General features: G+C 42.9%; 1 protein-coding gene across 4 annotated transcripts in view; it reads right to left on the bottom strand.

Moving 5' to 3' along the window:
- The window catches only part of GBF1 (golgi brefeldin A resistant guanine nucleotide exchange factor 1), a 209,735-nt gene that overhangs the window by 102,253 nt on the left and 94,125 nt on the right, over positions 1–13,357 (bottom strand). For 2 of the 4 annotated variants that reach the window (XM_063133220.1, XM_063133218.1), the window contains exon 9: positions 9,146–9,244. The exons of the other annotated variants lie outside the window; for them this stretch is intronic. In XM_063133220.1, coding sequence (XP_062989290.1) covers positions 9,146–9,244 — 99 coding nt within the window. The remainder of the gene's footprint in view (positions 1–9,145; positions 9,245–13,357) is intronic. 4 annotated transcript variants of the gene reach the window in all.

Raw genomic sequence — 13,357 nt, 5'->3', positions numbered from 1 at the left:
TTCCTTGTTCTTCCTCTTGCTCTTAACATAGTCAACCCCACCTTTTTGTTATTTTCAACCTCTCTTGCAAGCCTAAACTCATTTTAAACTTTATCACTCCTGATTTTCTCTCTACAAACTTTGGCTACTAGTTTGTCATTGTCCCCCATGTAAGATCATAAAAAAACTTACGTAGCAACCCTAGTCTCTTAAGATGTCTCAAAAAAATTTCCTCATTAGAATTGTTTGAAATTGTGCCTTCAGTGTCTAATTTTTAAGAAACTCCCACATCTAGAATCCACTTCTCCTTGAGCTTTGTTATCCATGGGGGTTATTTCCTTAAACTTGTTGAAACAAGCTTTCCTGAGGCCCAAGGTTCATCTTTGACTATGCTCAGCTTTCCCTTTCCTTAGTATCATAAATCCCAAGAAGACGTGGTCACTTACACCCAAGGTTCCCACTACTTTCACCTTATCAACCCATTTCCCCTATTTGTGAAGAGCATGTCTAGGAAAGTCAACCTCTTGTCTCTTCTTACATCTTCTAGAAGAAGAAATTGTCAGCAACAAGGGGGCAACAGCACAGTGTGATAGAGCACAGGTTCAGTCTCTGCCTTCCCCAGGTAGGGCAAGGAAAAGAATCCTGCCTAAAACCCTGGAGACTCACTGCCAACCAGTGTCATAAGTACTAGGCTAGATGGACCAATGGTCTGACTCAGTATAAGACAGCTTCTTATGTTCCGATGACCTTCCATTCCTAGCAAAGTTTCTTTGAACAGGTATCAGAGTAACTGAAACGAGCCATTACTTCTCTCTCTCTTCTCTTTAAAAATGTGGCAACCTGATCTAGGAAGGCATCATCAAAATCTTCTGCCTGGCTTGGTTTTCTGCAACAGATCCCCCCAATCACTGTTATTTCCCTCTTTTTTCATTTGTAACCAAATGTTCTCAACAGACATTCCCTATTCAGCTTTATGGATTTCCTTGCATGTATATACATCTTTTACATATAATGCTATTACTACTCCCTTCCTGTTTAGTCTATTTCTTTTGACAAAACTTGTATTTATTTATTTATTTATTACATTTCTATACCGCCCAATAGCCAAAGTACTCTGGGCAATTCACAAAAATTAAAATCATAGTAAGACAACCAACAGGTTAAAAGCACAAATACACAATACAATATAAAAAGCACAACCAGAATAAAAAAAACCTTTAATCTCTACATTCCAATCATGAACTTCATCCCACAAGGTTTCAGTAATGCCTATTAAATCATATTTTGTTACCTATATTAAGATTTCAAGTCTGTCCTGTTTATTTCCCATACTCTATGGGTGGAGAGACTTCAGAAAGTATGGGTTGTATGGCCCTGCCACTCCCTGTTTTTTCTTGTGTATTATTGCCATCTGGGTTTTACTCAGTATTCTGTCCAAAGTACATGGCATAAACCCGTCTTCTTGGATTTCATTGTCCTCCCTTGCAGAATTTAGTTTTAAAGCCCTCCTGATCAGGTTTGCAAGGCTCCTGTAAAACATGTTCTTCTAATTTCTTGTGAGATGGAACCCATCTCCTTTCAGAGGTGCTTCATAATGGAAGTGCTGATCATGGTCAAGGAATCCAAATCTTCTTGGATGATGCTATCTCTGTAAGCCAGTTAATCACTTCCAGTATTCTTCTCTCTTTTCCTAGGCCATGGCCTTCAACAGGAAGGAGAGACGAGACCACCACCTGGTGCCTGAAAATCCTTCACTTTCCTATCCGAAGCCCCACAGTCACTCTCAATACATCCAAAGCTATTTCTGCAGTATCATTTGTTTCCACAGGGGTCAGCAGGAAGAGATAACGATCAGTGGACGTGATAAATCTTGAAAAGTTTTTTGTCACATCATACGCACATCATACACACAGCTCCCATGATTACTTGTCTGGTTGTCACACTTCTACCTCTGTCCCTCTTAATAGGGAGTCACCTACTACCACTACACTACCACTCCTTGGGGCAGCAGAGGGATTCCTTCCATTCACAGTGACTTAGAATCATAGAATCATAGAATAGCAGAGTTGGAAGGGGCCTACAAGGCCATCTAGTCCAACCCCCTGCTCAATGCAGGAATCCACCCTAAAGCATCCCTGACAGATGGCTGTCCAGATGCCTCTTGAATGCCTCTAGTGTGTGACAGCCCACAACCTCCCTAGGTAACTGATTCCACCGTCGCACTGCTCTAACAGTCAGGAAGTTTTTCCTGATGTCCAGCTGGAATCTGGCTTCCTTTAACTTGAGCCCGTTATTCCGTGTCCTGCACTCTGGGAGGATCGAGAAGAGATCCTGGCCCTCCTCTGAGTGACAACCTTTTAAGTATGTGAAGAGTGCTATCATGTCTCCCCTCAATCTTCTCTTCTCCAGGCTAACCATGCCCAGTTCTTTCAGTCTCTCTTCATAGGGCTTTGTTTCTAGACCTCTGATCATCCTGGTTGCCCTCTTCTGAACACGCTCCAGCTTGTCTGCGTCCTTCTTGAATTGTAGAGCCCAGAACTGGACACAATACTCTAGATGAGGCCTAACCAGGGCCGAATAGAGAGGAACCAGTACCTCACGTGATTTGGAAGCTATACTTCTATTAATGTAGCCCAAAATAGCATTTGCCTTTCTTGCAGCCACATCGCACTGTTGGCTCATATTCAGCTTGCAATCTACAACAATTCCAAGATCTTTCTCGTTTGTAGTATTGCTGAGCCAAGATTCCCCCATCTTGTAACTGTGTATTTGGTTTCTATTCCCTAAATGTAGAACTTGGCATTTATCCCTATTCAATTTCATTCTGTTGTTTTCAGCCCAGCACTCCAGCCTATCAAGATCACTTTGAAGTTTGTTTCTGTCTTCCAGGGTATTAGCTATCCCACCCAATTTGGTGTCATCTGCAAATTTGATAAGCGTTCCCTGCACCTCCTCGTCCAAATCATTAATAAAAATGTTGAAGAGCACTGGGCCCAGGACTGAGCCCTGCGGTACCCCACTCGTTGCCTCTCCCCAGTTTGAGAAGGTTCCATTGATAAGTACTCTTTGAGTCTGATTCTGTAGCCAACTGTGAATCCACCTAATAGTTGTTCCATCTAGCCCACTTTTAGCTAGTTTGTTAATCAGAATATCATGTGGTACTTTGTCAAAAGCTTTTCTCAAATCAAGATATATGATGTCCACAGCATTCCCACAGTCCTCAAGGGAGGTTATCCTATCAAAAATTAAATCAAATTAGTCTGACAGGATTTGTTCCTGACAAATCCATGTTGGCTTCTAGTAATCACTGCATTGATTTCAAGGTGTTTACAGATTGACTTCTTTATAATCTGCTCCAGAATTTTCCCAGGGATGGATGTCAGACTGACTGGTCTGTAGTTCCCAGGTTCCTCCTTTTTGCCCGTTTTGAAGATAGGGACAATGTTAGCCCTCCTCCAGTCGTCCGGCACCTCACCCATCATCCATGATTTTGCAAAGATAATAGACAAAGGTTCTGAGAGTTCTTCTGCTAGCTCCTTCATTACTCTAGGATGCAGTTCATCGGGCCCTGGAGATTTAAACTCATTCAAGGAAATTAGGTGTTCTTTGACCATTTGTTTATCAATCTCAAACTGCAATCCTGTCCCCTCAACTTCTGCTTCACTTTTTCCAGGGGGGTCATAGACCCACTTTTGGGAGAAGACTGAGGCAAAGTAGGAATTGAGCACTTTAGCCTTTTGTTTGTCGTCTGTTATCAATTTGCCATCCTCATTAAGCAGTTGAACCACCATTTCTTTCCTCTGTCTTTTACTACTCACGTATCTGAAGAAAGCCTTTTTATTGCTTTTAGCATCCCTCGCTAATCTCAGCTCATTCACAGCTTTAGCCTTCCTGACACCATTTCGGCACTTCTGAGCCACATGTCTGTACTCTTCTTTTGTAGCCTGGCCTTCCTTCCACTTCCTATATGTATCCTTTTTTGTTTTCAGGTCATCTCTAAGCTTTTTGTGGAGCCACATTGGTTTCCTCTGTTGTCTTCTATCTTTTCTCCTGGTTGGAATTGTTTGTAACTGTGCCTTTAAAATTTCATTTTTTAAATACTCCCACCCATCCTGCACTCCTTTTCTCATTAGGCTCACTTGCCACGGGACCTTACTTATTATAGTTCTGAGTTTATTAAAATCAGCTTTGCTAAAATCCAGAGTACGTGTATGGCTACGCTCGACTTTTGTCTCCTTCATAATCAAGAATTCAAGTATGACATGCTCACTTTCCCCCAGAGTTCCCGTAACTGCCACTTTATCCACTAAGTCATCCCTATTGGTCAATAACAAGTCAAGGATTGCCGACCCTCTAGTTCCTTCCTCCACTTTCTGTAGGAGAAACTTATCACCCATACATGTCAGGAATTTCTTGGAAGAGCCGCTTTTGGCAGTAATGGTCTCCCAACAGATATCAGAGTAATTGAAGTCCCCCATCACTACTACATCACACTTCCTTGAAACACTGGCAATTTGTTTCTCAAAAGTTTCATCCTCATCTTCTCCTTGATTGGGTGGTCGGTAGTAGACTCCGATTATCATATTCTTTTTATTCCTTGCCCCATTTATTTTAATCCAGACGCTCTCGACGGGGCTCCCAGTCTCATCCGCCTGTATTTCTGTGCAGGGATAGGTATTTTTAACATATAGTGCAACTCCACCTCCCTTTCTATTTCTTCTGTTCTTTTTGAACAAGTTATATCCTTCAATTGCTATATTCCAGTCATGGGAGTCATCCCACCAAGTTTCAGTTATACCTATCAAGTCGTATTTGCCTTCATGTAATAAGAGTTCAAGTTCATTCTGTTTGTTTCCCATGCTCTAGGCATTAGTATATGGACATCTAAGACCGTGTGTTTTATAGTGTGGCTTTGTTCCTACATTGTTGCAGACACTATTTTGGGGCACTATTGGAGCTGTTCTCTGTACTGTGGTGCCTTGGCCTTCATCCATTGTTGCCTCGAAATTTACGTCTCCCGCCTCCGTAAGATTCAGTTTAAAGTCCTCCTGATCAAGTTCTTCATGCTGTGGCCGAACTCATTCTTTCCAGCCCTTGTGAGGTGCAACCCATCCCTTGCCAGCAGTCCATGTTCCAAGTAGCGTAGCCCGTGGTCCCAGAATCCAAAACTCTCACGACAGCACCACCTTCAAAACCAGTCGTTCATTCGGAGTATTTTTCTTTCCCTTTCTAATCCTCTTCCAAGAACCGGGAGGATGGATGAGAAAACTACCTGGGCCCCAAAGTTCTTCAGTTTCCTTCCCAGAGCTTCAAAGTCTGAAATGATTTCTTCGTAGCTCTGCTTGGCAACATCATTTGGATGAGAAGAAAGGGGTATGTGTCCGTGGGCTTTATGAGCTTCGGTAACCCTTCAGTCACATCTCTAATCTGTGCTCCAGGGAGACAGCACACCTGGCGAGTCCATGGGTCTTCACAACATCCTTGGGTTTCAATCCCACGCAGCAGGGAGTCTCCCACAACGACTACTCTTCTCTTCTTCTTGGTTGACCTACCTTCTGCCTCTTGGTCACTGTTGCATGGTGTCTCCTGCACTTCTTCCTCTGCAAACTGTCCTTCAGTCTCATTCTCCAGAAGCTGAAAGCGGTTGCTTAACTCTAATGGTTCCACCGGTGCAGAATGCCTTCTAATTCTTCTGCTCCTAACTGTCACTCTTTTCCAGGGAGTTTCCTCTTCATTGGCTTTCCTCCCCTCAGCATACTCCACTTCTGCTTCAGCTGGCTGTTGCTCTTCAATCTCATGTGCTTCTTGTTGCTGTTGCAGTTCCACCGTTCGGTCTAAGAACTCCTCGACTTCTCTTATTCCTTGGAGGGTGGACAATCGCCGCTCAAGTCCTCTCACTTTTTCTTCCAAAAGTGCCACCAGCTTGCACTTGTTGCAGGTATATGCCATGTTGAGCTCAGGCAGAAACACGAACATTGCACACCCTTTGCAGGTCACCACCTCTAGGGACTCCTTTCCATCCATATTGTCGATTTCTGCTTTGGTTTTTTCCTTTTTGATTATAGTGAAATTGCCTTTGCTTTGTCCTGTCCTCTCTGAAGGTACACAACTATATGAGTATGTCTTAAGGGAAAGTAAGATCTTTTGGTTGTTGGGTTTTTTTTTTTTTTTTTTTTTTTTTGGGGTGGTGGTGGTTTTGTGGGTTTTTTTTCTCTTTATGTTTTTCTTTGTTTTTCCCACCTCTTTTTTTCTTAGAGGCCTCCCCCTTGACCTCCCCTGCCGAACTCCCCCTGTCAAACTCCTGTTTGCTCTTCCTGTTCGCTCGCTCCCTGGGAACTGGCTTACTTTTATAGCTTCTACTTGAGCTGGGCCAGCTGCTCTTCCCTGCTTCTGCTCAGCTCCAAGTCAGGAACTAGACTTGGAGCTGAGTTCAGGAACTTCTGAGGCTTCTTCATGCTCTGTGGAGCATAGAGCCGCTATCTTTGTTCCAGTGGTCTAGAATCATTGTCCATGAGTAGATCCTGAAATTCATTGCACAACTCCAATGAAGCAGAATGCTAACTGATTATCTTGCTCATGTCTATGACATACTTCCATGTCCCCATCTCCTGCAAATGGTTTTCTTTTTCTTCCTATGAAATTGCCCCTACCTTTTGTCCTTTCAGAAGTGCTTCCTGTGTTCTGCACAAAGGTAGCCAACATAGAGTACAATCCAATCTGGATGTACAATCCAATCCAATCTCAGCTGGTAAAAAATGCTTTGTGCCACTGATGCCATTTGGGCACTCAAAGACAGGGGCAAATCTAACAGCGTCCCCAGGATACAAACTTGATTCTTTAAGAAGACTGCTATTCCATCTCAAACAGGTTGAACACTACCTACCAACAGGATTTCTATTTTTATCTTAAGAGAGCTCCAGTTTATTGGCATTCATCCAGATCAATACTGATCTGAGATATCAGTCAAGAACATTGACTGCCTGCCTTGAATCTGATCTAAAGAGAAACAAAGTTATGTGTCATCAGATTACTGGCAATATCTCACTCTAAATCACTTAGATGACCTCACTCAATAGTTTCATGTAAATGTTAAACAGTATGGGAGACAGTGTTTTTGCAGAACCCCATAAGAGAAGTGACACAGAAAGGAGCAATAGTCTCTTAGCACTCACTGGAACATGGTGCATCCAAGTCCCATCCCAGAAAAACAATCCAAAAAGTTACCATGGTTAATGGTTATCAAAAGAGGTCCAAAATAATTAACAGGTTAGTAATATCCCTGTCCTTCTCTTGACACGGATAATCTACAGAGTGGCCAAGGTAATTTCAAGGCCAAACTCAAACTGAAAATCAGACTAAAACAAATCTAGATAATTTGGGTCGGAATTGTTGAGTTTTATGGCCCCTAAACACTCAAGCATTTTGCCCAGGAAGGGAGTATTTATGACCAGCCAATAGTTGGAACAATCTTTAAGATCCAAGGAGAGCAGTACGACAATGGAAACCATGACCTAGGGAGGTTGTGGGCTCTCCCACACTAGAGGCATTCAAGAGGCAGCTGGACAACCACCTGTCAGGGATGCTTTAGGGTGGATTCCTGCATTGAGCAGGGGGTAGGACTCGATGGCCTTATAGGCCCCTTCCAACTCTAATATTCTATGATTCTATGAGAGCTTCTTCAGGAGTAGTCTCATGACAGCCTTCAAGACAGCCAGGACCACCTTATTTCATGATGAGGCTAGTTCTCCTGGAACTAGCTAGTAATCAGATATTATAAGACAGAAAGGGCAAGAGTTGAGCAATCAGTTAGCAGGGTACTGCTAAAAATACTCCAAGAATTTTTTCCACATCCTAGGTCTCAAAAATTGATATTCATTTAACAAATTCTGACTAGATGTTTCACTGGACACATTCATTGACATTGACAGAGCTACAGGCACAGTGCTGTCCCTTTATGGGGCAGTCCAGATCTAAAAATTGGTAAGAAAATGTTTTGTGGTGGATACGGACAGATAAAATGTTTTTTACTTTGGATCAACTGGTGGGTGCCAAAGATGAGTGTCCTTTTCTATCCTGCATGCCAAATATGACTTGCCAGCTATGGCTGAAGGGCAATATTTGCAACTGCAACTTCTGTTAGTATAAAGCTGTAGTTCTATACAATTATTTAGAGCAGCAGTGTAAAAAATAAAAATAGCTGTAATGACAGCTAACCTCCAATAGGAGCAAGCAACTTAAGAAGAAGCAGGTTTGACCTGGCAGCTTTTACAGCTTTAGAGCCTCCATCATTGCTGGAAGCACTTACTGAGGCTGGTTAGATAAAAAATAAATATGATATAGGAGTGGAATAGGGAATGAAATAGGGAATTGAATTGTCTCATCCTGCCTAATCAGTGGATCTATATTTGTCATGTCTTTGGATCTTCAGCTGCATCTTACTCAGCAAAACCGTTTGTTTCAGGTCGATTGGACACTGTACCGTCTCTTTTAATTCAGCTAATCCCTGGCATCGCAATGCAGCTAATGGTACTTTTGAACATATGTTTTGGCAATGTCCAGCAGCTGCTTCTTTTTTTGCTGAACAAACCAGGTACAAACACTTGAACAGTGGGGCTCAGCTGGACAGGAACACTGGAGAAGGAGATTGGATCCCTGTAGACTGCAGCAACACCACTCCCTACCCACCAAGCCTAAGCTGGTGCTACATCAAAACCTCAGGTGAGCACAGATCAGATGAGCTCAAGTCACCCAGGTTGGATAACAGTAGCTTTATAATGGATTTGACAATAACCTATACTATACTATGCTCTTTCGTCAAAAGTCTTCTATGAAAATAAAATGGTGTTTGTCAGGAGGCTCTAGGTAGAACTTTCTAAATTATCATAGTTAAAAATGGGCAATGGACACAGACAGCAGCAGCCCCAGTTTACGTCCTCTACTAATTCTCAGAATATACTGACAACAGCATTTCTAATATTTACAATACCACGTAGGATGGTTCTCTTCCTCGCTATGTAAATCTCTCCTATCCCAGATTGATGTACAGTTTGCTACATGCATTCTTCCCCAAAGCCATGCTGCATAAGAAACAGGAATGAAAGCTTTTGCTGCACCACACATAGCTACCACCCATATATGCTTGCAGAAGGGAAGGAGAGAAAGAGACCTTCAGTTTCTGAAAGAGTAGTACTCTCTCTAACTGGTTCAGGGCTTTGGACTGTTCCCCACTACATAGATCCAGGCTGTTGAGGAGATATGGAGAAATCTGTGAAAGACAGTCACATGTATGGGTTGAAAAAGTAAAAGAAAACTAAACCCAAAGAGAGAATTACTGTAACAATGCAAGGAATGAAGTTAAAGCACAAAATGCAAGACAAGCAGGACAATAAGACTGAAAATCATGGCCTCTGCGAGCTGTAAGTAGCCATTGGATGATTAATGAAAGCTGTCACACAATATTTGCTTTCGGAAAATCATCCAGCCTTTTGTGACGAATGGCTGCTTTAAGTGATACACCTATCTCCTGGCCATAGTACATAGATAACATTTTTGCAAGCATAAGCCACCACAAGTTCCTCCTTCTGGTGCAAATCCTGAACTCACAATACTGACCCAGCTGATGCAAACCCTGAGCCCGCAACATTTTCCAAGACGTCAGGTTAGGGCAGCCTTCACCAAGATGTTTTGGACTCAATTCCCATCATTCTGACCACTAGTCAAGCTAGCTGGGGCTGATGGGAGCTATAGTCCAAAACTTCTTGAAGGACCCATATTGACAAAAGCTAGTCTACGGAGCTATTCACTCTATGGCCCTTGGCCTTTACATCACTTAGAGAAAAGTGAAGAAATTAGTTGCAGAATGCACTCTCTTGTACAGATAAAATGTATTAATCAATAGAAAAATAGCAGTCCTAAATACTCACGATTACATATAGGCTAAACAGACTACTGCACCAGCTGAAAGAGCACAATCAACAGATTCCAAACCAGCAATGGGAACCCCTTGGCTAAATAAACCTTTAAGGGAACTCTGAGCCTTACAAATTGAGAGTGTTCCAATAAAAAGGGGAACAAGAAATGACACAGGGTCAACCTATTTCAAAATCACAAAGTGAGAGAAATGTGTCTTTTAATGTTTGTAGGACGCCCTAGTGGAGCACATGTGGGAGGAACTGGTTCAATTGTGTGGGGAGGCTGGGCCAGTCTTAGGAGCAAATCCTCCAAGCTGTCAGATTAAGTGACTGAAGCTCAAGGTGAAGAATTTTGCCTCATTCAAGTCTGGTCTGATAGGGATCAAAAGAGACGATGGGCCTACCAGGAATAGGAGGAGCAAAGAACACAATTGACATGGCCAGTGTAGTGTAATCAAGATGCAACTAGTTCTTTTCCTTCAGTCTTGTAATCCTCTGTGAGTAGGATTACACTGGATCAGTTTCAGTTGGTGAGTACTGATGATGTGGACAAGCTGCTTGGACGAGTAAGGAGGACAACTTGTCCTCTCAATCCCTGTCCTTCTTCGCTGGTCGCCCAGGGAGGAGATGCAGTTAGACTACAACTACAACATATTATTAATGCATCTCTCAGGGAGGGGAGTTTTCCACCATGTTTAAAAGAAGCAGTGGTATGGCCGCTTCTCAAAAAGCCCTCCCTGGATCCCCTGGACCTTAATAATTACAGACCAGTATCAAATCTTCCATTTTTGGGCAAGGTGATTGAGAGGGCAGTTGCCTTCCAACTCCAAGCAGTCTTGGATGATACAGATTTTCTAGACCCATTTCAAACTGGCTTTACGGCAGGATATGGAGTTGAGACAGCTATGGTCGCCTTAGTGGATGATCTCCGCATGAGCATTGACAGGGGGAGTGTGTCCCTGCTGGTACTTTTGGACCTTTCAGCAGCTTTCGATACCATCGACCATGGTATCCTTCTGGAACGCCTAATGGGTTTGGGAATCGGGGGCACTGTGCTCCAGTGGTTCCGGTCCTACCTCTCAGGTAGATTCCAAATGGTGATGCTTGGGGATAGTTGCTCCTCAAAAAAGGAGCTGTTGTATGGCGTAGCACAAGGTGTCATCCTATCCCCAATGCTGTTTAACATCTACATGAAACCGCTGGGAGAGATCATCCGGAGGCATGGGGCGGGGTGCTATCAGTATGCTGATGACACCCAAATATATTTCTCTATGCCTTCAATAACAGCATCAGCTAAGGATAGTGTGTCTCCTCTGAATGAATGCTTGGAGGCAGTAATGGGCTGGATGAGGAAAAACAAACTGAAGCTGAATCCGGACAAAACAGAGGTGCTTGCTGTCAAGGGCTCTGACCTAGGTTTGGAGGTGTGTCAGCCAGTTCTGGATGGGGCTACACTCCCCCTGAAAGACTGTGTTCGCAGTTTGGGGGTGCTCCTGCATCCGTCACTCCAAATGACAGCCCAGATAGATGTGACGGCCAGGAGTGCCTACTATCAGCTTCGGCTGATACGCCAGCGGCGCCCCTTCTTAGAGTCAGAAGACCTAAATAAAGTAGTGCACACGCTGGTAACCTCAAGGCTTGACTTCTGCAATGCGCTCTACATAGGGCTACCATTGTACCTAGTTCGGAAACTTCAACTAGTTCAAAATATGGCAGCCAGGTTGGTCACCGATACACCTAGAGGTGACCACATTACACCAACATTAAAATCACTCCACTGGCTGCCAATTAGTTTCCGGGCAAAGTACAAAGTGTTGGTCATTACCTTTAAAGCCCTAAATGGTTTGGGTCCAGGTTACTTGCGGGATCGCCTTCTCCCATATAGTCCGCCCCGCACACTCAGGTCCTCTGGGGTGAACTTATTTCAGTCAGCTAAAACTAGGCTGACATCAGTTTCCCAGAGGACCTTTTCTTCTGTCGCCCCCAGATTGTGGAATGGCCTGCCGGAGGAGATTCGTAAAATTAACTCTATATGTGATTTTAAGGCAGCTTTAAAGACTAGCCTTTTCCGGCAGGCCTATCCAGATCAATGTTAAATCATGAATTTTTAAGATGTATTGATTCCTGTTCTAATGTTGTTCCCCGCCTCGATCTAAAAGGAGAGGTGGGTAAGAAATAAATTTATTCTTATTATTTATTATTATTGTGTAGGATCAGTGGAATCGTGGAAACAGGAAGGATAGGAAAGGATCCTCTTCCAAGTCTATAGGAATGCATCCCTGAGTGGCTGCAAATCAGCCACAGATAGCTGCAGGATATCAGGGTACTTCACACTGGAACTTGTGGCAAAACGTTCCACTAAAGATTGACCCTTCCACCATAATACTAGGTCCAGAATGTCAGAGTAGAAATCCAGTTCTGCCTGTATAACTCCATGTGTCCACCACAGAATTCCAACATCCTGCAAGGTATATGGCTATTAGAAAATTCTGATGTACCAGTCCCAGACTGTGGCAGTTAGCTGGCAAAGAACTGAAAATACTACCTCTACTTCCTTATTGGCTCAGATATAATGTAGGGCCCTGGAGGAAAGAAAGGAAAGATTTGAAGGCTCAGGAGCCAGCTACAAGCTCCATCTAATTGATGTGAACAAAATGTTTATCATCATATGTCCAAGAAGCTGTTGGATGGGCCTGGCTCACATCACAGGGTCTTAGCATATGCACAACACCAAGAACCAGAAAGGCCAGGCCCTGTTGTCAAGAATGAAGGCATGGGCATAGAAAGCATTGAGGACAGTTCCTTAAGGTCTGGGTGGCTGTGAGATTAGATTTTTCAGGATTAGACCTACTTCGGTTCCTGGAATTTCATGTCAAAATGAAGTTCAACTGGGAAAAAGGAGTGTCCCTGAAAGGGCCAGTTTATGTATAGAATCACATTTGACAAAAGCAAATGTGGGCAACCCACAAACCATGCACTTAGCGGAATCATGAGGTGCTACAGACAGTCTAAGCAAGAGGACTCTGTAATAACACTTGGATCTACCATCAAATCAGATATGCTGAGTCTGAATAGAGATGATGAAGGTTTTTTCCCCTTTTTATTTATTGTGAATATTAACAAAATAGATAAGAAAATACATTGTGAAAACAGAAAAAAATACATTACGTATATAGGATTATCATCGATTTCCATCGTGTATACCGTTCATTAAATAAATAAAAAAGGGAGTGAGTTATACAAAGGTTTCAAGAAAAGCAGACCAGATATCCATGTATTTATCCACTTGCAAGTTGCATCTATATAACACCCGTTCAAAAGTTGATAATGTTATTAAGTCCTCAATCCATTGCATTATGGGAGGTATGAATTTATCCTTCCAGATGATAGTATAAGTCTTTTGGCTGCCATAAAGGCTCTGAAGATCCATCTGCGTTGACCATGTATTTACTTCCAAGAAGCCAGTA

The sequence above is a fragment of the Elgaria multicarinata genome, chromosome 8, assembly GCF_023053635.1.
Source record: "Elgaria multicarinata webbii isolate HBS135686 ecotype San Diego chromosome 8, rElgMul1.1.pri, whole genome shotgun sequence".
Lineage (NCBI taxonomy): Eukaryota > Metazoa > Chordata > Lepidosauria > Squamata > Anguidae > Elgaria > Elgaria multicarinata.
The sequence above is the reverse complement of the archived record's forward strand: the minus strand, read 5'-3'. Positions and strand labels throughout refer to the sequence as shown.